Source organism: Archocentrus centrarchus, chromosome 3 (assembly GCF_007364275.1).
Source record: "Archocentrus centrarchus isolate MPI-CPG fArcCen1 chromosome 3, fArcCen1, whole genome shotgun sequence".
Classification (NCBI taxonomy): Eukaryota; Metazoa; Chordata; class Actinopteri; order Cichliformes; family Cichlidae; genus Archocentrus; species Archocentrus centrarchus.
In genome coordinates, this window is record NC_044348.1 from 30754025 (window position 1) to 30780671 (window position 26647).

Genomic DNA, 26647 nt, shown 5'->3' on the forward strand with positions numbered 1-26647 from the left:
TGGAGCTTCTGTGGCCAGAACTGTGTGCCCGACTAGTTCAGATGACCATATTAGGGATATCTGCACTCACTGACATAACAGAGCCATGAGTCGTTTAGAGCAGTCTGATGGGTCATACCATTCAGCAGGTGCTCCGGGAATGCCGCTGCCAGCAGAGGGCACCATTACAGCGTTTCTCTCCTCTGTTAGAGTCAAACGCCATTCAAGCAGCTGAGCCTCCCTCTCCATGTCATCCTCTGTTTTTTCTGTACACAACATGCATATGTTAAACACCTCATTCACCTGATTACAAAGACATTTGCAAAGTATAAATGACTACAACTGTGATTTAGGAGCAAAAACTGATGTTACAGACCCGCGAATGTTTACATAAGTTAAATACTGATCTCTGTATTTTTTTTTACCTGTTTTGCTAACCAGAGTCTGTAGGTGTTGATCAAGGTATTCCTGCCTCTTGGTGAGAGCAGCTAACCACTGCCGCCGCAGCCGTTCCAGGTCTCTTTCCTGTCCACCAAACAACTCAGTTAATCACTCCATCTTCTGTTTCAGGTCAGCTTCAGGTCAGCTACTTCAGCTACGTAATTTATGAGTCAGTGAATGAGAAAATCAGCCTGTAGACAGAGTGGTATTAAACTGGTTTACCTGATAACTGTCCATCTCATCTCCTTCCTGGTTCGCTGTGGTGTTTCTGATCTCCACACAGCCCACTGACACAGCGAGCACGATCTCTGCTATCAGTGGCATAGTGCCAGAATCCTGAACTGAGCGCACGTCCACCTGGATTCTTCTTGACTGACCCTGGATGAGCATGAGGAGAAGGTTGAGCAGGATTCAGAAAACAAGACACTAGTTTAGAATATTTAGAAGCCCAACTTTTCCAGTTGGCTCTCTGACGCAAACAAGTCGACTGTATTTACTGTGTCGTGTTAAGCCTTATCCTCACCTGCCGAAGCTGGAAGATTCCTCCAGTCCGCACATCTCTGGCAGGTACCACTTCCACTGGGACAAAATCTCCATTCTCATTAATCTCCAGGATTTGAACCCACAGCTCAAGTTTACGTGTTACTTCACTCCACCTGCAAAATCAGACACTGTTAGCATGCCTGTGCCCTTTCGCATAAAAAAAGTCAAAGTGTACTCTTTGTGTACGTGTATCTACCTGTCTCTTAATGTGCGTGTCTTAGCCTGGATGATGCTGAGGTCCCACAGTGCAGGGTTTCTTCCAGCATCAGCCTGTCTGTGTCCGTACACCTCAATGGCGACTGCCCCCTCTGTGAGGTACTCGATAAAGTCCTCCGTTACTGACACAGCCAGCTCCTACACAGCCCCCGAAAATAAACCGTGTCATTCAGAGCAATCATCACCACTGTTACACATTTCCACACAACTACAGATCAAAATATAGATAGATACGGAAAGCTTCTGGATTTGTTGATATTAGCTTTAAGATTCTTGTCCTCCCTCCTGTGTTCACCTTGCAACTGTCAAACACCACCATGCAGTGTGGGTCCTTGTTGCTGGGCGATGAGGACGATGTGTCGACTTCAGGAGCCACGATAATGGGCTCAGGCTGGTCCCAGAACGAATACTGACAGAAGACGAAATTGGACAGGTACTGAGGAAGACCAGTGGCCTGCAGGATTTTAATCTGTGGATGATTCACAGGTAAAAGATTATTTTAGAAAGTATACACAATGAGATGCAAACTAAACATACCCAATACTCCTTGAAGTATGACCAAGATCTCAAACCTGACTGAACCTGGTCTGAATCTACTACACACTCTGATGAGCTGCGAGCCTCACCATGCAGACCAGTTTGCGATCCTGAACTTCAGCGTCTTGGTTGTTGTCAGGCTCATCTCCTCCAGCCATGTTATCCTCCAGGCCCCCTCCCACTCTCACCACCTCCACATGCAGGCGCCCTGCAACCTGACCACAGCAAGGAGAGGAGAAACAGAGAAAACAAGATCAGCTGAAAGTTCTGAAAGTATCTTCCTGCATTTTTTGTTATCATACTTTTAATATTCTACCAACATAATTCTATTCTGACTCTTAAATTCTGATCTCACTGAAAGCCACCCTGGATCTGTGCCACACTGAAGAACATCCCAAGTCCTGAGGCTGTGTTTCTGTAATTCTTCTGTAGGAATTAAAGTGTTGATAAACCATGTTCTACCTCTCCTTTCTGGTTGATGATGGGAACAGCATACTGCAGCTTGACGTCATAGAAGAGACAGGAAAGGAAGACGTTGGCGACGCCGATCAGACTGTGGTTTTCCTGCTCGTCAAAAAACGGGTCTGCCCGGCGGAAATATGAGCGCATTACCTGGACAAGGAAAATTTTAATAGATAGATGTCAAAGGTGCTTATGTTTGGTTTCCAAAGCTTACCAAGAAGTGTGTCTTCATTTCACTTTACAATACATAGGCATCCACTAAATCCCATTATAATTTTACAATAAAGCCGTCATGCTGACATATGGCTGATTAAGTTAACTCACAGGGTCGTCTGGCTGGTGGTGGTGGTAGTCCTGCCATTCCTGGTACAGCTCTCTCATGTCGACCAGACGGTTCTCCATCTTCTCCAAACTCCATATCTGTTTCCCTCGACCCCGTCGTCGAACCTGAATTGCTGGCTCGCTGAGCACTGCATCCCTCTACACACAGACACACAGATGCACTTGTGAGCTGTGGGGAAAACCAGAAAACAGGGCACCCACATGTGATGTGTTCAGATTTGTGTTTAGGACCTTGCGGTTTGCATTGAGGTTGTCTGACGGGATCTGCAGAGTGACTCTGTACTCGGTGTGTCGTTCCAGCTCCTCAGTGATGAAACATGCTTCTTGCACCAGGTGGTTTGCCCTCACAATCTGCTCCCTCAATCTTCGAAGGCTCCTCACCAGCACAGCCTCCCTGCAGTAGGACAGCAGATGGCAAACAATGAGGGGGGAGCGAGAGGAAAGGAGGGATTAGGAAAATCTAAGATGGTATTTATCAACACAATATGCATGTACCTAAAACTCAAGGACACCGTTACCTGTCCTCACTCCACTGCCTCAGTCTGCTCTGAGCACTGGTTGAATGGCTCATCCCCCCCATACTGAGCCTCTCCATGCTGCGGTAGTGAGACTGCTGTCCTGGACCTTGCTGCCCAGATGTCGGCCCTCCAGACTGACCTGTGGACAGTCGTTCTGGGTTGAGCTTCTTGCGCAGCTGCTGGAGCTCCTGCTCGTACATCTGCCTCTGTCGCTCCAGAGCAGAACGCTTCTCCTCTTCATGCTGCCTCTCGAGAGACTGAAGGACTGCCTGCATGGGATCTGAAGGGACATGACATTAAGGAGCAAGATGGGAAACTGAAGAAATGCTGTTTTATATCATAGTGTCCTCACACATCTTACCATTGCTGCCCAGGGCCTTCATCATGACCTCTGTCTGGGCAAACTCATAAGAGAAGCTAACTTCACTGGACACTTCACTGGCTGTATCGCCATCTGCATCCAGCTGCTCACTGCTACCACTGTTCTTCATCACACCACCCTCACCCTCCTCCTCATCAGCAGCAGCCCGAGAACGCCGCTTGGGCAGGTTGATCCTGATAGTGGGTTGAGCACATTTGTCAGTGACTCAGTAATATCTGACATAACTTTAAAGAATGGCACAAACTGGTTGACAGGGATGGGAAAAAACTGGAACTGATAGGCGGCGGGACTGGACCAGAGAGACTGGGGTTTTTTTGGTAATGACTTAGAAATGTAAATGAAATTAAAACAACAGTGGTTACCTAAAGAAGTGGTTGTTTCCCCAGAAGATTCGGTCCCCATGGTGGAGTTGCAGAGCACTGGTTACTGGAGAACCATTAACACATGTCCTGTAACGCCAGCAAAAAAAGGTGACATTAGTTTGGAGTTGAATTGAGTGGTCATTAAGACTCTAAATGTGCTATATAAAGGCTCTCTGTTTAAAGATACGAAAAAAAAAAAAGTTGGGAAAAATGCAGACTGTGCAGGCTAACAGACAGTGATAATGTTAATAGACATTATCACTGTCCCATCATTAAGATACGGGGATATCCAACTATAATTACAATTGTGTGTTCTGTTTGTGTAGCTCAGAAATATTCTTATGCCATTAAAGACAGTTTTAGCCCCATTCTTTCAACTGGAGTGGCGACAGTATTGAACTATTCGAGAGCAAGTAAATAACAAATATAAAAACACAATTCAAACGGGTAAGTATGATGCCTTGTAAATTCCATAAGGTACCATAAGAACAGGGACTAGGTTTTTCTGTAGCCAGCAGGAGGCAAGAAGAAGAAGAAAAACACAAACAGAAAAAAACGGTAAATTAAGTAACTCCTCTCTCACTGATGCTAATCAGGGAAAAATAAAAGAAAAACAGGGTTTAGATGTTAGATGCACATTAGAGGCTGGAGCGATCTTTCTGGAGTTCAGCTGGTCAGTAGGCAGTGGTTTTGTACCAAAGTAACGAAGTCTCAGTAAGAAATGAACCACCTTCTTATCCCTGAAAACTCTGAGTTTAACCTGAAGGTACCCAATTAAAACCTCTAATCTTGCTTCACGGTGTAAGTCTCTGGACTTTGGTTGCGTTACACTTGCGTTCCTTACCGCGCGTTGCGGTAGGGGGTGAGAATGACAGCTGCCTCTGCTGTGATGTCAATGACACAGTGCTCTGCCTGGATACCCATCCCGCACAGCTGGATGTCCTGGGAGTCTGCTGAGCCCACTTTAGTGTGTTCCTGAGACACAATGTTCAACATGTTACAATCAGCTGAGTCAACCAAATAGGGGCTAAAGAGTCTGTGTAGAGGAATACAGTGCACAGTTTGTGTGATGTATTTGTTTTACAGTTATAAATGCAATCACAACCGATCTAAATTTTAGCTGCCACAGCCATGAGCGTTTAAGCTTCATCTGTTCTGACCCAGCCCATTGAACAGCAACATGATCGTGTTTTCACGAAAGCTGTGCTGTGTTTCAGCTTTGGTATAAATTCATTTCCCTCTCAAGTGTGTCCAAGAACCCAGTGGCAGTCACATGATAACTGGCTCCTCCTCAGCTAGTTATTTAGAAAAACAAAACTTCAGTTTCTATGTGTAAAAATATTAGTATTTAGAGAGCAGAGGCTCTGGACAAAGACTATTCATTAAATTGTAGTTACACAATACTGTCTGGTATTTTTTTATAATCGGGGATAATACTTTACAAGGCATTAGGTAAAGCACGATGGGGAAAGTTGTGTGTGCGTTAGTGCAAACCTTCAGGTAGTACACAAGCAGTTCATTGAGGGCAGGATCAGCATTAAGGTTGACGAGGAAACTCTTATCATCTCCGACTTTAATCCCCGAAGACTGAAGAGAAATACCCAGACTCTCCAACTGCTTCTGACGCTCCTGCACACAAAGAAAAACCATCACCACCACTTTTTTACAGTTCTACAAAGTAAAGAAATTTTGCACTTAAATTCATGCACTGTAGAAAGAAAAAAACAAAAAAAAACAAAAAACCACAATGTTTCTTGTGTGTCTCACCTGTGCAATTTCCTCAGTCTTGCGAAGCTTCTCCTCCCATGTGATGGTCATCTCTTGAATCAACTTTTCAGACTCCTCCAGACGCTCTTTCAGCTCTGGAGCTTTTAAAGACTGGAGATAAGAAAGCAGGTGAGAAGAAGGGAAGCAAACAGTTCAACATGATTACTGCTAAGATTGTGAAGATCTCTCACCTCTGCCTGGGTCAGTTGCACTCGTAGTTTCTCGACTTCCTCCCGGAGCTCCCTGATGATTCGTGCGTTGGGGTCTTCATTAACGACAGCATGGTTAACTATGTTTTTCGCTCGGTCGGCGTAGCGCAGCGTCGACAGCGTCTCCTCGTAGTTGTCTGCTGCTGGACTCACAGTAGCAACCATCGCTGTCCGGCTGTTACCCCCCAGGCAGTCCTGGAGACAAACAGCATGCATTAGGAGAGAAAGAAAGGGGCAAAATAGTAAAATATAGTAAAAATGTTGTAACAAATGGTGTTTTGCTCTGGTGGATGTTTATGTTTATCATACCTTCAGTAACCATGTCAGAACAGAATCTCTGTAGGGAACAAACTTGGTCTTGTTCTTGGCAGTTCCCTGTTCAGCCAGAGCTGAGATCACCAGACCCAGTGTAGTGAGGGATCTTGCAAACACAAACACACAAAAGTATTAGAGTTATTAGAGCATTTTATTTTCTTTAATCTACCAGCTCATGGACTGACAGCACTTGTGTAGCTCTCTGTCTGCTTGTGCACTGGGATACTTTAACATCAAACTTGCCTGACCCATGCATTTAACATCCTGCTGTGGTTCTGGTGACAGTAACAGTTGTGTTATGTTTGTGAAGTAACACTAAAAACAATCTTTTTTGGGGAAAACATCCAATCAAGGGCTTATGTATTAAGCATTTCTCTGTGTCTGTGTTTAATTGCTTTCATTACTTGTTGATGTTGCTTCCTTCCTTCAGGCGCTCTCCTGCTGCTCCAGTTTTTGCTGCTCGCTCACTTCCAGCCAGGTCTACCAGACTCAGCCGGCTCACCTTCTCCCCACTCGTCTGCAGAGACAAAGAAAGGGGAGAAACAAAAAGAGGCTGATTATTGTTCCATTTGCTGCTGCTTACTGCTTCTATGATGCGTTGTGGACTAGTATGCTCTAACAGGGGCCCCACTGCCTAACCTGGATTGATATTTCTGTTCAATGTAAAAATGTACAAGGACCCCCCCCCCCCCCCCCCCCCCCCCCCCCCCCCCCTTTTCTGACTTTTCACTGATGAGTTTTTTTTTTCCCTCCTGTGTAATAAACAATATACAAGAAGCCAATGACCAGGCTGGTCTGCAACATAACCAGGAACTGTGGTAAAAGATGTTGATCTTCTATACTTTTTTTTATTCCTGTAATGCTACCAACCAGGGCACACCTTCACCTTTCAGTGTCTTGATGACAGCTTCCCTCTGTGGCTTCCTAACGGCTGCTGAAGAGGTGGATATCACATCCCCATCTGTATGCCATATCGACTCCTGGCTATGAGAGGTCAGCAGCTGACAAGGCTGAATGTAACACCTGATCAACACCTGCTGAGAAGCCAAAGCAGCCTTTCAGCTAAACATCAGCAGCTGCAGTGTGTGTCTGCAGTGTTTGCCAAGCCACCTTACCTCTTTGCACACAGAAGTGTTTTAACAAAGTCACATTCAATGCCACGCAATTACTGAGTAGCTCAGTGGCTCTGTGGTGCAACACGTCTGGGCTCTCTACCTGGTGTTATAATGTCGAGCCTCCAAATTTAAAATGTTTTGGCTGAAAGGGCATGCAGATCCAGCTATAATGGTGTTCTCGTAAAAAAAAAAAAAAAAAAAAAAAAAAAAGGACTGTTCACTCCCACATAACTCCATAAATCTGTATGGACTCCACACTGCTGCACTTCAGCTGTGGCCTTGCAGACAAAAACAAGCCAACTTCACAAAACTAGACTACCTGCCCTCTTACGCTAACAGCAAGCCCACTAAGTAAACCTCCAAATTCATTACATGATACATACAGTGCTGTGGGTGCAGCTGAATTTACCTGAACCTCTCCTGCTTTCTTTTTGGTGCGACCTTTGTTGAAATTTTACTTTACAGTTCTGGCGTTAGAAGTCAAACACCCTCTTTGCTACTCTTTGACATCCCTGCCTTTGATTAAAACACACAAGCACTCTGTTTAGTGAAAATTTTTCCAGGTTCTAAACTTTCAAAGTGTCATCTTCACAAAAAATCTTCAACACCTTTCGACACTTAATGTCAACCTATTACGGGCTTTTCCAGCTCCATATTTTTATTCCTGGACTCTACTTGGTTCGTCTGCAGTCTGAAACAAGCCACTTTAGCACATCTCCAATTAGGGACACCCTCTCTTTGAGCCTGTGGTTCTCAAACTTTTTGGAATTTTAATTATATGAAGGTCAACATAATATAATGTGAAAACTGATTTATTTTCCCTGAAAAAAAAAAAAAAAAAATCTCATTATTCACCTTATTTGCATTGCATATTTTCACATAGTTTTCTGCACCCCACCTATTTGAGAACAACTGTTTTAAACCAACTTTCCTCTTATTGGCTGCCCCTCACAAATAAAAGGTTTGAACAACAGGCTGAAGGGGCTGCTGTGCTCACTGCCTGAGCTGCACCCCATTGGGGCGGGGGGGGGGGGGGGGCAGAAACAGAGTTTAGAGCAGTCTGAAACCTGGGCTCCTTGCCAAGAGGGATTTCATGCATATAAGATGATGTCATGATTTGAAACTCTGGCCTTGATTCATATGAGCATCCATTATTGCAACAGTATACCTAAATGACATAAAATAAGTTAACTTTAGCCACTGTACTTTTGCTTTTTGTTACTTTTTAAACATTAAATTTAGCAGACGTTTGTTTGCAGTAGTGAGATGTACATGTGTTACTAAAAAATAAGCATCGCTTAAGAGGGTTTTGCATTGTGTTCGGAAAGCAAAGCAACCTTATCTGGTGAAGTGGATAGGTTTAATCTTAAACAGCTGCACTGTATCTCACCTAGAAATCTCAGGTAAACTAAAAAAAAACAAACAAACTTGAATCCCAAAAAGACCCATTCATGAGATAAAGATCATCCTCAGGGAGCGGTGATACAGATCAGCCTCACACCAGCACAAGATTAGATCCCTCAGGAGCCAGCAAATTGTTAAACAAACAAGAGATGATTATCTAGAACAGAGAACTAGAGCTTGTCCTAAACTAAGAAGACATGTCAGAAAGCTAAAGAGAGGGGGAAGGCAAAACTACATGATCAATGACAGGATCTGCAGCCTGGAAATATGAGACTTGGTAATAAACACCAGTACACCAAGTCCACTTTTTTTCCCCTCTGAAAATGTGTATGTCCCTCATTTTTATCAAACGTGTACAGTACCCGGACACTCTCGTCTTACTCAAAACACAACTTTCAAGTTGAAAAGAAAAAAGGAGGAAATACGTCATTATTAAAGGACACTGTCAGCAGGAGATTTGATACCCAAGTCAGTAACAAAATCAGCAGGCAGGACATGCAGCCTGTCAGGCTGCTTTATGTTGCTAGCACATAAAATAAGTGTCAAGGCATCAACACACAGATACACATGGTGCAAAATATGGTCGACTCTGGGGTGCAAAAAAAACAGCCGCTTGAATTTATTTTTAAAACTTTGCATTAAATACATTTGGTAAGACTGTATAGTGCGATGTGGAGAAAAAACAACTGAGATATAGAGGTAAATAAGGCCAAAGTGCAACCAGATCTGACCTTTGGGTGGAGAGCGTGGCTGAAAAGTCCAAACAGGACACGGTACTGAAAGGGAAACCTGTGACGAGTTTCTCAGTGTCAGAATGACTCATCCAGCGACAGGTGATATCGTTACCTGTCAAAGGTTGCCTCAATTTAACCTGCCCCCAACACTGGCTGCACCATTAAAGGGCAGACACAAACTACACTGGAAAGAGCAACACTCACTATTCCTCTAAAACTGGGGATGGTGAGAAATTATTTAGCTTGAAGAAGCTTGGATGCTTAAATGCGTGTGGAATACTCTGTAGTCACTGAAGGGAAATACATTATACACTGAGTACTGTAGGCAGTGGTAAGCAGTATTTCTGTGGCCCTGAGAACATTATTTAACAGTTTATCATCAGGTTTCTGTGTCATGAAATTAGTCCAACTTCTCTCATGACTAATGCTCCACTAGTCAGAGGACTACAGAGCAACAAAGACAGGAATGTAAAAACCAAGCTAAATATTACAATCAGGAACAGAAAGTTACTCAAACTGCACCAAATGAACAGCACGTCAGGCCTAATGGTCCAAAGTCGAGTTCTTTGGCATTATGCAAAGCTATGTCATGCTATATCCACTTATAATGATGAGACAATAAAATATGATCTTAAAAGTAACAGAATGATGTGTCAGCTAAGTGACACATAGGACTACACAGTTTATGTGCTGGCTGTCTGTTAGACTTTGCTCAGCTCGATGAAACTACCGGCGAACTCTCTGGACAACTCAGTGACTGACTCTGGGCGTGACCTGAAAGCAGAGCAGGCTGTATCAACTGACAAACTCACAGTCACGTCTGTGAATTATTAACAGGACTTGCCGGTAGCAACTTTGGCTGGAAATAAGAGCAAGGATCAGGAGAGACTATGTGGGTCAGTCAGGGTGGAGAATTAGTCATTTAGATCTTTTCTTAGAGTGCCTGGTCACATGGCAGCGCTGACATCATCCCCTTTGGTAGCTTTCTTTTTTTTTTTTTTTTCTCTCGCGGGTTAGATATTATTAAAAACAGAAATAGCAGCATTATCACATCCACATACAAGTTCAGCAATCACAGATTAAAAAGTAAAGTCTCAGGCATTTCTAAGCCTTATGATTTCTCGTGTGTCGGAAAAATTCTTGAAGGCTTTTTAAAGAATATCTGCGTCTGCCTGATATGGCTAGACAGTGTAATGCATATTTGCGAGCTTAGAAGTGGGTGGAAGATGCAGCAGCTTGATGGTGCAGAGGGTAAGATTATGGTGTGGGGACTGAGGGAACATGGTTTGAATCCAAGGTGGAACAGACGTTAGCTAGTCATCTTTAGAAATAACAGATCAGCTGTGTGTTGATATATCTTACCCCAGACTGTAAATCTTTGAGTGTGTGTGTGAGAATGATGTTGAAGACAGCGTGCGATCGACTGCTCTCCTCATTCATGTTGGTAGCAGCGACAGTGCGAGACTTATTGCCCTCTGACATTAGAGACTCGATGTCCTGATGGAGGAAAAGACAAGCAAAAAACACATTAATATTGCTTATATTTTCCGTGTCTATTGTGCCTTATGCAAAAGCTTTTAACAATGTGATCCCAGTGTTATCTGTTTTTTGACAGTCTAGACTATCCAGATGTTCCATCATTTGATCACACTTGCAGATTTATTAAATTAGCCTTTAAGTGAAAGAAAAAGCCTTTGCCCGGACAGACGAATACTGCTCATCTTTGAAGAGTAAAGAACACACATGCCAAATTTCATGGTTCAGCTTCTTGTGCTTTTAAAGTCTAAAGACTAGAAAGGTAAAAACCTCGCGGATGGACAGTATGACAACAATATCGAGCGGAAGGATAAAAAGTACTTAATGCTGAAAGGAAATCAATAGTTTAGCAAATACAGAAGCAAACTTTCACAGAGGACAGCCATGTGTTTTTTGACCCCAACTTCTGAATCACACAATGGAGATGCTGCTGTAATTTCAAAAACAGATTACATCACCGTACTTTGCTGCACAGAGAAAAAAATAAAGAAAAAAGGTGTGCTAAAAATATTTTGATGTCTCAATAATGCAACTGTTTTGTCATATAAAAGCATTGTTGCAAAGTTCCACCCTTCAAGATCTCTGCACTGTCAAGTTCCTGAGTGAGGATGGATGAATTCAGAGCTAAAGATATTGTAAGCATGACTACACTTAACTGTAAATTATTAAATTATTGTTCGTATCAGTTTCATTTGAATGGGCTTCACCTTGCTGCAAAGAATACTTTATGAGCATGTGAATATGGCCACAAATGAGACTGTCAAGCTTTAACATTTAAAGATTACTGCACAGCACATTCTATGCATATTTCTACATTTTATCATTATAATCTATAAATGGTGCCTTTGAGTCACCTGAAATACACACTATAAAACAACAAAATACTACTCCCCTTTTCGAGTATGGTTGGTGAGACCACTAAGTGCACTTTCAAGTGTTTAAAGAGCACCATGAGATGAAACAGGAGTAAGAAACTCTGTTCAAGTGTCACTGAAAAACTGAACAGAGTGACTGATCAGACAGGATGTACTGCAGTACCGAACAGTGGATGTTAGAGGTGGCAGTTTTGATAAAAGCATGGTGAAAGTTTTTATTTTGTGTGTGTGTAATTTTTTACCTTGTAGCTGGCCACCGCTAGCCGGGACAAGCCATCCACATATGGACCCAAAACTTTATGTTCTCTCACCCGCAGCGTTTGTCGACCCCTGGGCACAAAGAAAAATAGGTTTAAAACAAAGACTAGCATCGCGGCCACGCCTGACCAACTGATCTGATGTCCCACCAGGGGAGGCAGTATAGGCTCGACTTGTTCTGGCAACCAATGAACCAACTGTTCAGACTTTGTGAGCACTTGGCTCTCTGACCCCGATTCTAACTTGCTCGGGTCTAAGAACTTCATCATTATCTGACCCACAGCACAGCACATATGGCAGTCAGATGGTCTGCCGCTCTCTGGCCTGTTTTATTGAGGTTAAAGGTCATGCGGTGAGTGAAGGTCAAAGGTTATGGTGTCTGGGACAGCAGGCACAGGCCTGGGGTCCTGATTTACAGCTGACCTGCTGGACATGAACTGGACAAAAACAGTGACTGCAGGGCAGAATGCTAATCTTTTTATGTACTGACCACAGCAGCTGGTGGCTCCAGAACAAACCACAGACTTTCACTGATTTAGCAGCTAGTCTGAGTTTATGTTAGAGCATAACTGTAGGCTGCTCATCTGCCTTACAGAATTCTAGATTATCAAAATTGGTGCACATATTTTTCTGATGATTGACTTATTAATAAATTAAGTAATTATTACAACTATAAAGCAGTGACTTAAATTTTATTGAAATGCTTCAGTTTCTATTTACAGCCTTTTAAATATGCAAAAATAGGTTTGCATTTGAAAACAAACCTAACAGGGATGTAACTCTACACTTGCTGGTGCTGCTACAACCTTTGTGGGTTTCACAATGACTCAGCTGTAAGTTGCTGAATGTGCTTTAACAGGATATGAATGTTAGAACGGCTGAATCTGCATTGAAAGGATAGCATCACTTAAAAAAAAAAAAAAAAAAAAAAAAAGCTTTCTGTAAATTTGATATTCTATTGATTTAAATTGGGCTTGGGGAAAGAAAATGAATCCAAATGCAAAGGTTGAAGTGTTTAATTCTTAGCTATGAGATTTCTCAGAGCCACTACACCCTGCAGATGAAAAATGAAAAATCTATCATATCTGTAGCAGGACTAAAAGATTGGGTTGAGGTCATACCCTTTGGGGTCGAGCAGATCTCGAACCTTCTCGTTGTAGATCTCCATGTAGGACACCTCAACAGTGAAGCTCTCCTCCTCCCGCTGTTCCTTCTGGGTTCGTTCAAACAAAGCACTGCACAGGCGAGGGATCAGTCCTGGCTGGTCCACTGAGCCCATCATGGTGTACGACTTTCCCGAGCCTGGAAACACACACGCAAACGCAGAGACAAATATTTTCATTTAAGGAGACGGACTCCAGCAGGCATGATCAAATATAAAAATAATGCCCTGTCTTTGTGGCAGCTGCCATCACTACCATAAAGAAACAAAGTAACGATGGTATTTAAGATATTGTCTCAATTTAACTCTTACAGGTGCGAAATAAGTAAAGCATTATTTCACCTGTATAACATCTCATAGTGCTACAACTCATTCTGACTTATGTGTAGACACTGGACCGATTTATCAGCTCCAAATTGTTATTCCAGGGTCAAGATTACATTCAAAGTAAGAGTAAGATAAGTGCTGTTCACATTATGGGACAGGAAATATCAGAAATGTGCATGTATTTTAATGTTTAACACTTTTTAATGTAAAAAACTTCAAAGCAATTTGCTATAAAAGGTAGATGGATCAAGTTCACATATTGTGACCAACCCCTGTTAAGCTGCATAAATGACTGTAAATTACCAGTTTGTCCATAGGCAAATATACAGGCATTGTAGCCCTGGAAGGCATTGTGGAGAAGACTTTCCCCAAGGCACTGGAACACCACCTCCTGACCTGCAGTGAAGTAACACGGACACACACACATCGATCAGTATAACTGTGAAATATATTGTTGCTAATATGCACACCTCAGAATGGTATTTTTGTGATGACATTTTTAACTGAAATGAATCTCTTTTCATAAACGTGCCTGCAAATTTTTCCGTATCTGTCTCGTCCATGGACCAGAAACAATAATCGTAGGCAAACACCTGAGAAAACAGAGAGAAAACAGCATCGACATGAGAGGAAGTCTGATTCTGACGTTCACTTTAAATCAACAGATTTTTGTGGGGAAAAAAGATCTTCAGTGTTCATGTATGTTATACTGGAATGTGTATTTGAAAAAGCTACCACAGACTTGGACTCAAAAGGTGGGTATTCTGCTTTTTAATGATAATCAGTTGGCAGGTTCATTTAGCTTTAAACTGGGAAAGGTAACTGAAAACATAAATTTTTATTGCTCAAATCATGTAATCATAACGTCCATAAAGTGTCAAACAACCATGGGAAACACAGCAAAGTGAATCAACAGAAAAAACAAGTATTGCTTTAGGGTTAAAAGTTAATAAATTAAAACTATTCTGGCAAGAGGCATCAGGGGGTGGCCTCCAGCTCGCAGTGGAACGGTTCGCAGCCGAGTGTGAAGCGGCCGGTATGAGAATCAGCACCTCTAAGTCTGAGGCCATGGTCCTCAGCCGGAAAAAGGTGGAGTGCTCTCTCCGGCTCAGGAACGAGTTCTTACCCCATGTGGAGGAGTTCAAGTATCTCGGGGTCTTGTTCACGAGTGATGGGAGAAGGGAGCGGGAGATCGACAGACGGATCGGGGCTGCCTCTGCAGTGATGCGGACGCTGCACCGGTCTGTCGTGGTGAAGAGGGAGCTTAGCGTAAAAGCGAAGCTCTCGATTTACCGGTCGATCTACGTTCCTACCCTCACCTATGGTCACGAGCTTTGGGTAGTGACCGAAAGAACAAGATCGCGAATACAAGCGGCAGAAATGAGTTTCCTTCGAAGGGTGGCTGGCCTCTCCCTTAGAGATAAGGTGAGGAGTGCGGCCATCCAGGAGGGGCTCAGAGTAGAGCCGCTGCTCCTCCACATCGAAAGGAGCCAGTTGAGGTGGCTCGGGCATCTGATTAGGATGCCTCCTGGCTGCCTCTTAGGTGAGGTGTTCCGGGCATGTCCCACCGGGAAGAGGCCCCGTGGTAGACCCAGGACACGCTGGAGGGATTATATCTCTCGGCTGGCCTGGGAACGCCTTGGGGTCCCTCCGGATGAGCTGGAGGAGGTGGCTGGGGAGAGGGAAGCCTGGGCTTCTTTGCTTGGGCTCCTGCCCCCGCGACCCGGCCCCATATAAGCGGAAGAGAATGGATGGATGGATTCTGGCAATACTGTTTTAAATCATTACTTTGTATTGCTGCCTGCACGGTTGCACACAGCTAGGAAACGGAGCTGAAGTAATACAGCGGTGTCTTTGTTTAAAACAGAGATGATTCACAACCATGGAATTAGCTCAGCGTTGAAAATATGTGTGCGCATTTGTGTGCCGTTACCTTGGACTGACTCCTGATGATGTTGGGAGGATCGAGGTCAACAGGAGCATGTGGAAAGAGAGAAAGATGACATTTAGTGCACATTCAAAGGATGCAGTATGATGGTTTTTCTGGACCCTCATGTGTCATAAAAAAGAAATAAAAGGAGAAAAATTTATATGTGGGTGGACAGAGGCATAAACTGGATTAGAGTCATTTGCTTTAGGCTTTGCTTGTTTTTAGCAGTTACTTTAAAACATAACTGGTCACCATTGTTGTAGCTGTTTACAGCTTCTGTGTCACATGTCAAAAACTGCTTCTCAAGGGATTTGGGCATGTCTCTGGGTGTCAGGGTGGGAATGTGTGCGTGAGAATAGTACTGTATGTGTGGAACAGAGTGGTGGTGGGGTGGTACCGAAGCTGGCAGAGTGTTGACAGTCTATTGGATTCAGATGATAGTGTAGAAAGGTTACTGGGTTCAGGTCATGCACAAAAATTGAAGGAGGCAAGTGGGGGGGGGGGGGGGGGGGGGGGGGGGGGGGAGCAAATACAGAAAAACTGTGACATTTAAAAAAAGAACCGCCCCCATATTTCTGTGTGAGCTTTTAAAGAAATATACACAAATGCAGGCTCAGACAGACACACACACACACACACACACACACACACACACACACACACACACACACACACACACACACACACACACACACACACACACACACACACCAGTATCAGGAGCTTCTAACCTACAGCCATGTCCTTTAAAAGTGGTTTCCTCCAGTAAACAGACGGTAACTCCATCTGGTTTCTCTGCATATGAGGAAATGTCAGGACAGGCTAGCCTAATTTTAAACAGTATGGACTAAGAATGAAATATAAGCTATTACGCTGGCAAATCAATAACTTGAAGTTAAAGGAGCATAAACATTTGGTGTACGTATATCAGCAAATCTGAGTGTCCCACATTACAAGCATAATTATATACAGTTCATATTAATTAGGTATGTGTGTGTTATTAATTGGGATTTTGCACCATTTTGAGACTGGCAGTGCAGCATGCCTTTACATAACATTGGTAAATGTCATATATAAAGCTTTTTGTTCATGTGAGCCGATTTTCCACATCTGTGTTAATTTTGGAGTAAATGAGGCCCATTAAGATTCATTAAGTTCACTTATTCCTGCAACCCACAAAAAAAATTAACACCAACCACACATTTTATGATCTTCATTACAACACAAGGCACAAATCATGCCTTAAACACCAGCAAATCGAGGCTGGTGTAAGATTACTCGCAGCCAGCTAAACTGTCAAATCTCTTAAAATACTTGCATAACAATGTGAGTTCACTTCAGGCCACACTGTATGAGATGGATCTTTTAAACTTAGGCAGGGCATCATGTTTGACGGCTGTACTGAACTGATGCCAAGATGTGATTATTACAAAAAGGAAAAGAGCTGGAGGCCGCACACAAATAAAGCTTCTACTGCAGCAACTCAACTGGATTTTCCATGTTACTGGAATCCCAGACTTTTTGTTTTATATGATTTACTTCCATCTATTCTGTTTCAGTTTGTTTTTCACTCTGTGCCATGTACTAAGTGCCAATCTCTGTCGATCAGCATGTCACTTCATGCTGCATTCCTATTGGTTGATTAGTAGATACAGGTCATACCAGGGCTCACAGCATGAGAGTCATCCAACACTTCTGACGGTCTGAATTTTGTCCGAGGCTTAAACTGCAGAAATGGCCAACACTAAACCTCTCACAGTGCGACACACAGGACCAGCATTTTGAACCCATGACCAATGATACAACCACAATTCTTTCATCCTTCATTTGGGTCAGCCCAAACTCACAAACTGCATAATGGCTTTAGGTCTGCAGACTATATGCTGATAAATTTAGTCATTTTCATGACCCTGTGTGGGCTGAAGCAACAAGCACTGACTGAACTGGTGGTCCCTGAGGGAAGGGAGTCTTTGGCAGTGTCTGTCTCATTCTACCATTCAGTTCCTATTCAGTTCAAAGGCTATAAGGTTTTGTCTGTTGTCCTTTATTCTATTCATCCTTACTCTTCTCCTCGTCACCTTCTTCCTCCATTAGCTCAGCAGTGGCCCTGCCCACAGAGTGAGGGCAGCTGTCAGCCAAAGAGCTGCATCAAGTCAGATCATCATCTGACTTGATGGCCTCAGGAAAGAAACTGCTAGTGTTTTACAAACCCACGCTCAGAAATACTTCTGCCACTAAGAGGACCTTTCACTGACTTCATTCTAAAACATGTTACTGTTCATCTTAATATTTGGTGAGATAAGCCTTACCTGCATTATTAATTTGTCTAAATGTCTGAAACTCATGTAGGCCCTCTTAAAGATAGCATCGCAAGAACACACACACACACACACACCCCCGCACCAAGACACTCACACCTGTTTCCTTTTACCCTTGCACATTCTTTACAAACCACCATAGCAGCGGTCCTTGCACAAACGAGCCAGCAATCTGTAACATTTCATATTTCCGAGATGATCCACTGCTGATGTGCTGCACAGAGCAGATGCATGCACAGCGATTCCTAACTGCTGCCTAATTCATTTCAGTAGCTACTGTTCGTACACACGAAGTTGAAAAGTTTATTTATTCTCCAAAAACAAACAAACAAACAAAGAAGGGACACTCAAGGGCTAATTTTGTGCACAATCTTGACAAACTACAGTTTATCATCCACAACACCCTGACTTCTAGATCTTTTTGTTTGGTTGAATCCTCTTCTTGGGGGAGCTTTTGAGCATCTCCCTGCCAACACATCTCCACTTCAATGTTGATGTACATAGTGATGACAGCTGTCACGGCTGCTTCAAAGGCTGCAGGCAAGAAGGGTCGTCCACGTTTTGCGCGTTAAAAAGCTAGGGACCCCCCCCCCGACCAATAAGCGGGGAGAATGAGGCGGTCAGGAGAGCTGTGAACCCGCCTCAAACACTTCTATCCGCCCCTCCCCGCTTCGGCCTGCTCCTCTGCTCTGATCGTCATTTAAAAAATAACTTAATGCATGGTTGCTTCCCCTCCCTCCTCCTCCTTTCTCTTCTGTTCTTACATTCCTTTTCTCTCGCTCTCTCTTGGACTGTACCATCCATGGCGAAGCAGGGAGGAACAGGAGTGGATGATGGAAAGAAGGCTGAAGGTAGCCAGGGGGTTTAGGGAGGAGAGAGAGCCTGAGTCTGAGACTGGAATGCTAAGCTGAAGCACAAAGGGCGTCAGAGCAACGCAGCACATACTGATGGCACATGACAGGCTAATGTTTTCGTACAGTGCACATAGGCTGGTATGCTATAGAACAACTGGCAACCATACAAGCAGCGATACATTTGGCACTCACATGGTGTGTAAATGATTAAATGACCTATGTTTATCCTACATACACTAATTGTACTTTCCAGGCTGCATAAAGAATATCATACATGGCGCATCAAACGTCTGCACACTCACTGTATGTGTGTAGCAGCCTGCTATTGCTGAAACAGATGTCATGTATGTAGAGGTAATTTTTCTAACACACAGTGATTCAGTAATAAAATCTGCAGTTTCTCTCCCAGCTCTTATTGCTCAACGTTCCAAATGAGCATTTAATTAAGCATAAAATTAAACCAGTTGTATGTATAAATTGTTCATCTTCCAAAAAAAAAAAAAAAAAAAATTGAAAGAAAATTTCAAAGCCAGAAATAATAAATATACATTTATTAATCATTGTACTTAAAGCGCACCAAGTCTGCAGTGAGCATGTGAGTACTGCTGACATTAAGCCCTTACACCCAATTGAAACCCTCGTATTTATTTCAGTTTCTCAATCCCTGCGATGCACTTTAAGTGGACTTCTGGATAGTTATTACTTTCCCTGCCTGAATTCAAACCCTTTGCAGAAATCTGACAGAAAACTTGACCTACAAAATATAAACAGACTGCATGGTTTCTATCATCAGCCAAATCATGTGGAGCCATTTATATACCAGTAAGACAGAACACGCTGTTTATGCAGCTTTGATACGAGCATTAAAACTAAAGCTGATTTTTTTTATGTTTAAGATGGGAACAATAAAACTTATTTTACTAAGTGAAGCTAATGTTACTGACTGACTTTCACCATCTCACACAGTCAAGGTTAGTTTACCACTGCTAAAATCCAGAGCAGCAGTGACTATAGTAGCCTATTCAATTTATTGATTGTTTACATTTAAGCCCTCTTATCACTGCACTGCAGGCAAACAAAGTCAGTTAATGGAAAAGTCCAATATTCAAACCGCTGACTCCAATGTCATTGTACATCCTGTATAATGACAATAAAGGCATTCTATTCTATTCTATTCTGACAGCAAAACAACTCACACATTTTAGTTTTATTTTTTCATGTCTGGCACTTTCAGACAACAAAACTTATGAATTAAAAGATTACTCTATACCTGACTTACGTTCCTTTGCTGGTAGCTTTAATATCTGAGAATTATGTTACACAATCTTATATGCATGTGCTGCCTGCAAAATGTTTACTGGTTAATGTAATTAACATTTCTTACTCAAATTTCCTTCACTGATATTGCTAACTCAGTGGCATAAACTGTCCAAAGCCCCTTCCTTAGCCCAAGTGGTCCAAAAGTCTTAAACCTGGATGTCACCATGACTGGGTCAAGTTGAAGACCTCTACAAAAAGCAGCTGGAGGTATTTAACATCTGCATCACCAGCAGCTTTTCTTTGTATGTTTGCTGAAGATTTCACTTAACTGTGGCTAAAGTGAGCTGACAGTGAGATGCTGCTTTGGCTTCTCTCACTCACTCATTAACTTTCACTTATGTTCAGTCAGAGACATTACACGGGGTAGAAGCTAGGACATTAGTCTCATTTAGAAGCTTTTAATCACAACATATCATTATCATCATCTTAATTAACATAGCCTAATAAATTTGCATTCCTCCCACTGCATTTGTGTCAGGGCTGTTGCTATATTTGTCACATTTTACTGTCGGTTTTTATTAAAGATTGCTTCCATAACTTTGTCAAAGTAAAGCCTGATGATGCCTTAAAGAATCATTACCAATCACTTCCTCACAGTCAGGAAAACATTAATTTTACACTGATATGGCACTGGTACTCCAAACACCCAAAGTCAAGGTATCGGTATCATTTCGGAAATGGAAAAAGACGGATGCACCCCTACTTAAGAGGAGGAACATTCTGGGGTAATAAGCCAGTGTTTCAGTCTCTCTCTTTCCTTCTAACCCAGACAGTTTATTACCAGTCATGTGGTTCAGACTGGACTAGTTAAGCACTCCCCCTTACTTTACATTCAAGTACCATCTTTTCTACATCAACACAAACACTGTAGAGCATTCACTCCCAACACAAATCTTAGTGAGCACAATAAAACCACTCTTACAAGCACAATGTATACTGGCCTCAGACATATGGTGTTACACACACACACACATATCGTCCACCATCAATTCAAGATAAGGGGCCACGCAGTCACTTTTGTGTATCGCCTTGGAAACCAAGCCGCCTGTATTTGCCTCGCTGACATCTGATGGGAGACAGATCTTTGTCAGAGTGTGTCAACATCCAGCTTCACGAGCCCAATGCAAACAGCCTCAGGTCATCATGCAAACCACTGTGACTGATGACACGGCTGCAGGGCAGTTAGCTGCCTCCTTATCAGACACACAAGTGCAAAGTACCCTGGCAGAGCACTGCAGACCCCGGAGGCAAGGACATCTCTGGTGAGAAAGGACACATGGAAAAACACTAAGGATACCAAGTTTAATGAAAGATTTAATGAAGAGAAGAAGAAAAAAGTAACTAGTATCTCTACTGTAGTGAGTCACAGAGTGGCACCATGATCAATTGAAGTCCGGTCTGCCCAGGAAAACCTGAATCAGACCCACATACAGGACACAAAAATGACAAAGGAAAAAATAAAGTAATGCCCTCTAAATCCTTTCAAATATTTGTTGCTGTATCTGCACTACAGAGATGATCATTTTTGCTGCCTCCCCAAAATGTTTTACCAAGAGCCACTGAGAAAAACATCACCTGAAGTCTAACTATAAATTTTTACTCAAATATAAATCAGATTGTCTATGCTTATCAGATGGTCAGAAGTAACAAGAAAATGCATTTTTTTCTGAAAAAGATAATACAAACTCACTGTTTTTAATGCATGTGGTCTGATGGTACTGAAGTGTGTTGTCACCCAACAGAGTCATTAATGGCCATGAAAACACCCAGTACACAAACTGTCTTTATGATGGTATGTAATTTCAGTCCATTGCTAAAAAAAAGTCTTGCAGAGAGAATTTTTGTGGTTTAATATTTTTAAAAAGTTTGATATTTAATTATTTTCGTGCAGTCCAGGCTGTGGTAACGAGGCTGCGAGCAGGGACGAGCTCTGTTGTGTGTTGGCTTTTGTTCAAGGTTCAGGCCTTCACCAGTCCTGTACACGACCTTGTCTGCTTTCACTGATGGGTGACCTTTTTTCCCCCCCTCCATGCCAGAGTGAACATGATGGTCATTTCCAAGTATAGTAAGAGAATATGAGCTATTTTGAAAAGTCTCTTCCTTGTATTTCATATGCTGATGCATGTATGAGTTTACACTTTAAACTACAAGTCTTCAAAAAGATAATCAACCGTCATTTGCTCTCTGAAAATATCTGCTTAGGCTTGGTTGATGAAAGAAAAATGTCCATTGCATCGACTTATATTAAACTGGAGGTATGTTTAAACTGAAACAACTGACAATTGCTTGTGTATCAACTATAAGGCATTCAGCCAAGGATATAATCCAGCACCAAGTCTGCATGCAGTTACTACTTAGGAGTAAGCTTGGCAGCATTTTTAAATGGAAGTTCTGCTCTCAAGCTTCCATTAGATATCAGATCAAGTGATCACATCAGTGGCCGTGACTTTCCCCCATTTGTCTGGATAGAAAAACTGTTTCTGACAGCCGAGAAGAGAAAAAGAGAAAAAGAAAATCCTTCATTTGTATTTAAACAGAACTAATCCTGAGCTTCGGCAACAACCCCCAACAAAAACAGTACTGTGGACGGTTTTGAAAAGCGTCTCAATGCACCAATTAGAGGTCTACTGCATCACAAGGTGAACATTTACAGAGGTGAACTTTTCAACCACTCTTTTAATAAATAACAAGGCTGCGTTTTTTTCATGCACAGCAAGCAATTCTTCTTTAAATGAGAATATACTTCAAACCTTCATCTATCACTCTACCAGTACTATACTGATAATATATAGCATTGGTGGGGTGTACATAAATATATATTGTGCTACTCTTAAATTAAAAAAAAAAAAAAAAAAAAAAAAATCTGTCATTGCTCTGTAAATTCTCCCCATCCATTTGTGAGGGCCACATGTCACATGACCTCTGACCTAGAACTTCCTTTCTTGAGCTCATTTGTGTAGCAAATGTCCTGTCCAATTTTCAGGCTACCTATTGTTCCACACTAAGTGCTTTTACACTGCAAAAACCATAGTTGCAGTTTAGCTCTGTGGTGTTTTATTTAATGCTTTTTATTAGTGTTCTAATAGTATTCAAAAGAACAGTAATAAGACTATTTCATACCAATTAAAGTAACTAAAAATCAAATGAGTAGAAATATCTAAAGCCATGAGTAAGCTTTAAACAAAGAGCATCACTAACTCCACTACTTAAGCAAACAGTGTTCACCTGCAGCATCCTAACTTCTAGTGTACCCACTCCAATCTCTCTCAACCTTAACAACCGGCAAAACTGGTGAGTAAAAGATTGTCCTCAAATGTAAACACTGTGTCAATGAAACCTGGACCCAAGCAAACAAAATAAAAAACAGCATCTGCACACAGCAGTCGGCCCATCCTTCTGTCGCTCCCTCGGCCCTTTGTCACTGAGAGGCGGCAGGAGAAGTGGCAGCGCTGCTCTTGTTCAGGCCACCATAAAAGTCACTGTTAGGAAGTTTATGGCCGACAGATGCTCGTGTAAATGAGGCTTTTCCCTCCCTCTTCCATCTTCTCCTCACTCAAGGAAGGGGCTTCACGGTCACTGACGGCGACCCGGAGTTAACCTCCTCCCGTGTTGCCACGGAAACGGAAGAGTTGAGAAGGAGTGGAGTCTGTCTTTTCATATATAACTGTCTCCGTGCGTCTCGATGGTGCTGTCTTTCTTCCAGGCATCTCTGACACACGGACGGACACACACACACACACAGACACACAGAGTGCTGCTGTCAGCTCATGAACCTCAGCCTGAAGCCAACATTATTCATCACTTCTGATCTGGCAGTCTGCAGTCAGCTCCACCAGTCACAAGGAGGTCTTTCTTCTGACACAGCTGGCTTCCTCCGATATAGTGCATCAGTAGTCAAGAACGATAGAATAACAGCTGATCCCAAACCATGAGACCCGACAAAACAAACAAAAGAAGGTTAATTATAAGTTACTATAAGCTTACTTTAGAACATTTCTTTTCATAATTACATTTGTGATAATTTGATGGGTCTCTGGAACAATACACACATTCCTGTTCTGTGCATTACAACCAACTCTAACACACCTTAATGCCTCCTTCATTGCAGGAACAGAGAAACTCAAAGCACAGTTTTGCCTTACCCACCAACAGCAGCTGGTTACCAAGACTAGACAGAGCGAATGCCAAGAGGGGGAAACAAGTGTCAAGTGATGCGAGTTAAAATCCACCTGTCTTGAGGAGGCCCAACAGGTGGCTGGTCTGCTTCCTGCCAAAATCTACATCATGAGGACATTCCAGACAAATCTGAGACAAGACCTCTTGAGAAAGAGCAATTAGTGAGAGGATATAAGAAGATTCCCAAAGCACTGCATGCCTCTCAGAGCACAAAAGGGGGAAAAAAAGACAACTGTGTGAGAAACGGGCCACTGGCAGCTCGTGTGACAATCAAGGCTGTTAAAATTAGGACACTAAAAGCACATCAATATTTATTTGCTTACAATTTGGCAAAGCTGAAACATTAAAAGTATTCCTATTCAGCCAGTATTAGCATGGTGGCTCAGTGGTTAGCAACTATGCCTCATAGCAAAAGTCTCAAACCCAGGCAGGACCCTTCTGTGCAGAGTCAGCCAAGTCATAGCAAAATGTGAAATTGCACAGCTTTGTAACTAATGTATTTCAAAAGAGCATATTTCATGTTTGGAGCATATATTTTGTCTACACAAAGTGGGGACATGTCACTGTGGCAACCAAGAAAGCAGAGCTCAAAAAGTGGCAACTGTTGTAAATAAGTAAAATTTATTTATATAGTACTTTCCACAGATAAAAACCACAAAGTGCTTCACAATAAAAGACAAAAATAAAAATGTAACATAATATAAAACAACAGAATACGACAGAAAGTAAGTTAATTAAAAGCTTGTCTGTATTAAAGTGTCTTCAGCTGCTTTTTAAAAGAGTCAGTGGAGTCTGTACAGCATAAAGACAGCGGAAGAGAATTCCACAACCTTGATGCCACTGCCTGAAAAGCCTGATCCCCACGAGTTTTGAACCGAGTGCGTGGGGCTGGCAGCAACCTTTGACCTGATGATCTAAGAGCTCGAGAAGAAGAATGAGGTTTCAGCAGGTCAGAGATATACTGGGGAGCTTGACCATTGCCACAGCATTCTGCACAGTCTGAAGGCAATCCAAAGTAAAAAGTCCATTAAAATAATCCAACCGTGAAGAGATAAAAGCTTAAATAATCATCTCAAGTTCAGCCTTTAACACCAGTAATCGGAGTTTTGAAATATTCCTTAAAACGATAAAAACAATTCTGAGCCAGTTGTTTGGAGTGATGCTCAAGGCACATTGAACTGTCAAAAAATGACACCCAAATTTCTGAGGCCTGTTTGAACAGAAGAGCCTAAGAAGCTGATATGTCTCAGAATTTCTGAAATCATATGGTCAGGAGAAATAAAGTTTCAGTTTTATCAGTATTTAACTGGAGGAAATTGTTGTTTAACTATTTTTGATTTCTTTCAGGCAATTAGTTAAAATGGACAATTTATAAAACTCATAATGTCATCAGCATAGAGATGAAAAGAAATATTATTGTAACATCTAATAATTTGGCCAGGAGGGATTATATAAAGCAAAAAGAATTGGACCCAAAACAGATCCCTGAGGCACCCCACAAGTCCAGATTGTTGTTTCAGACATCACTTGATTGATATAAACAGTAAAAGATCTCTCAGATAGATATGACATGAACTATTTTAAAACACCAGTAATCCCAAACAGATCCCTAAGCATGTTTATCACGATACTGGGATCAACATTATCAAAAGCACAGGTGAGAGCTAATAAAACCAGAACCGTGTACTCTCCAGAGTCTGCTGCCATCAAAATGTCATCAAATACTAAGTAAAACAGTTTCAGTGGACTCCAATTTGCAAAAACCAGACTGGAAAATATCCACAGCATTGTCCAAGAAATAATTCATCCCCAGCCCAAACTATGACCTTTTTCTAAACCTAATCAAATAGTCTGTATGATAATGAATAATGTAATTTAAATTCATAATGTATTAAAATCATGAAGTGTATGACTTGAACTTGGGTCTCTGGTGTGAGTGGTGAAACCTTCACATTAGGGCTACAACAATTCCTCGAGTAAGTCGAATAATTCGATTATAAAAAATCCTCGACACAAATTTGTTGCTTCGATGCTTCATTTAAACTCTGCAGCGCTCGGGTAAGCGGAGTTTCACTCATATTAGCAGCAATAAAGTTCTCCGTCGCTGCGATGGATTTCCCTCATTTAACAATGAGTGGATCATTGCTGACATGTTTTTCTACACCTCCACTGCTCTCTACAGTGTGTGTGTGTGTGTGCACATTGTGCTTGCTGTGCTGAGAATTTCAGCTGTTATTTTTTTCTTTACTTCAGCTGTAGCTACCAGAACGGATAGCTATAACCACAGTTTGCTAGCGGGCACCACCAATGGTGCTAGCAATATTTCAGTACCAGATGAACTGTTAATACGAAAAAAGTATTTCTTATGCGATTACTCGATTAATCAATGGAATAATCGATATAATACTCGATTACTAAAATAACTGACAGATGCAGCCCTACTTCTTGCCTGGAGTGGTGGCCTAGGGGAGAAGAAGAGGGTTCGTCACTGAGAGGACCCTGGTTCAAATCCTCGGGCTGGCATCACTGTGTGCAAGCCCACCCCCCCAGGTTGCTCCCCGGGCG

General features: G+C 42.3%; 1 protein-coding gene across 1 annotated transcript in view; it reads right to left on the reverse strand.

The window, feature by feature from the left end:
* The window catches only part of kif13ba (kinesin family member 13Ba), a 50533-nt gene that overhangs the window by 16107 nt on the left and 7779 nt on the right, over window positions 1-26647 (reverse strand). Inside the window, 25 exon segments of the mRNA XM_030720752.1 lie at window positions 119-245; window positions 405-504; window positions 643-798; window positions 944-1076; window positions 1160-1317; window positions 1475-1648; window positions 1806-1931; window positions 2179-2328; window positions 2503-2658; window positions 2752-2914; window positions 3039-3318; window positions 3400-3593; window positions 3783-3869; window positions 4627-4757; window positions 5277-5411; window positions 5550-5660; window positions 5741-5953; window positions 6068-6179; window positions 6478-6590; window positions 10689-10823; window positions 11980-12067; window positions 13117-13297; window positions 13788-13880; window positions 14017-14077; window positions 15418-15430. Of these exon segments, the coding sequence (XP_030576612.1) occupies window positions 119-245; window positions 405-504; window positions 643-798; window positions 944-1076; window positions 1160-1317; window positions 1475-1648; window positions 1806-1931; window positions 2179-2328; window positions 2503-2658; window positions 2752-2914; window positions 3039-3318; window positions 3400-3593; window positions 3783-3869; window positions 4627-4757; window positions 5277-5411; window positions 5550-5660; window positions 5741-5953; window positions 6068-6179; window positions 6478-6590; window positions 10689-10823; window positions 11980-12067; window positions 13117-13297; window positions 13788-13880; window positions 14017-14077; window positions 15418-15430 (3390 nt within the window).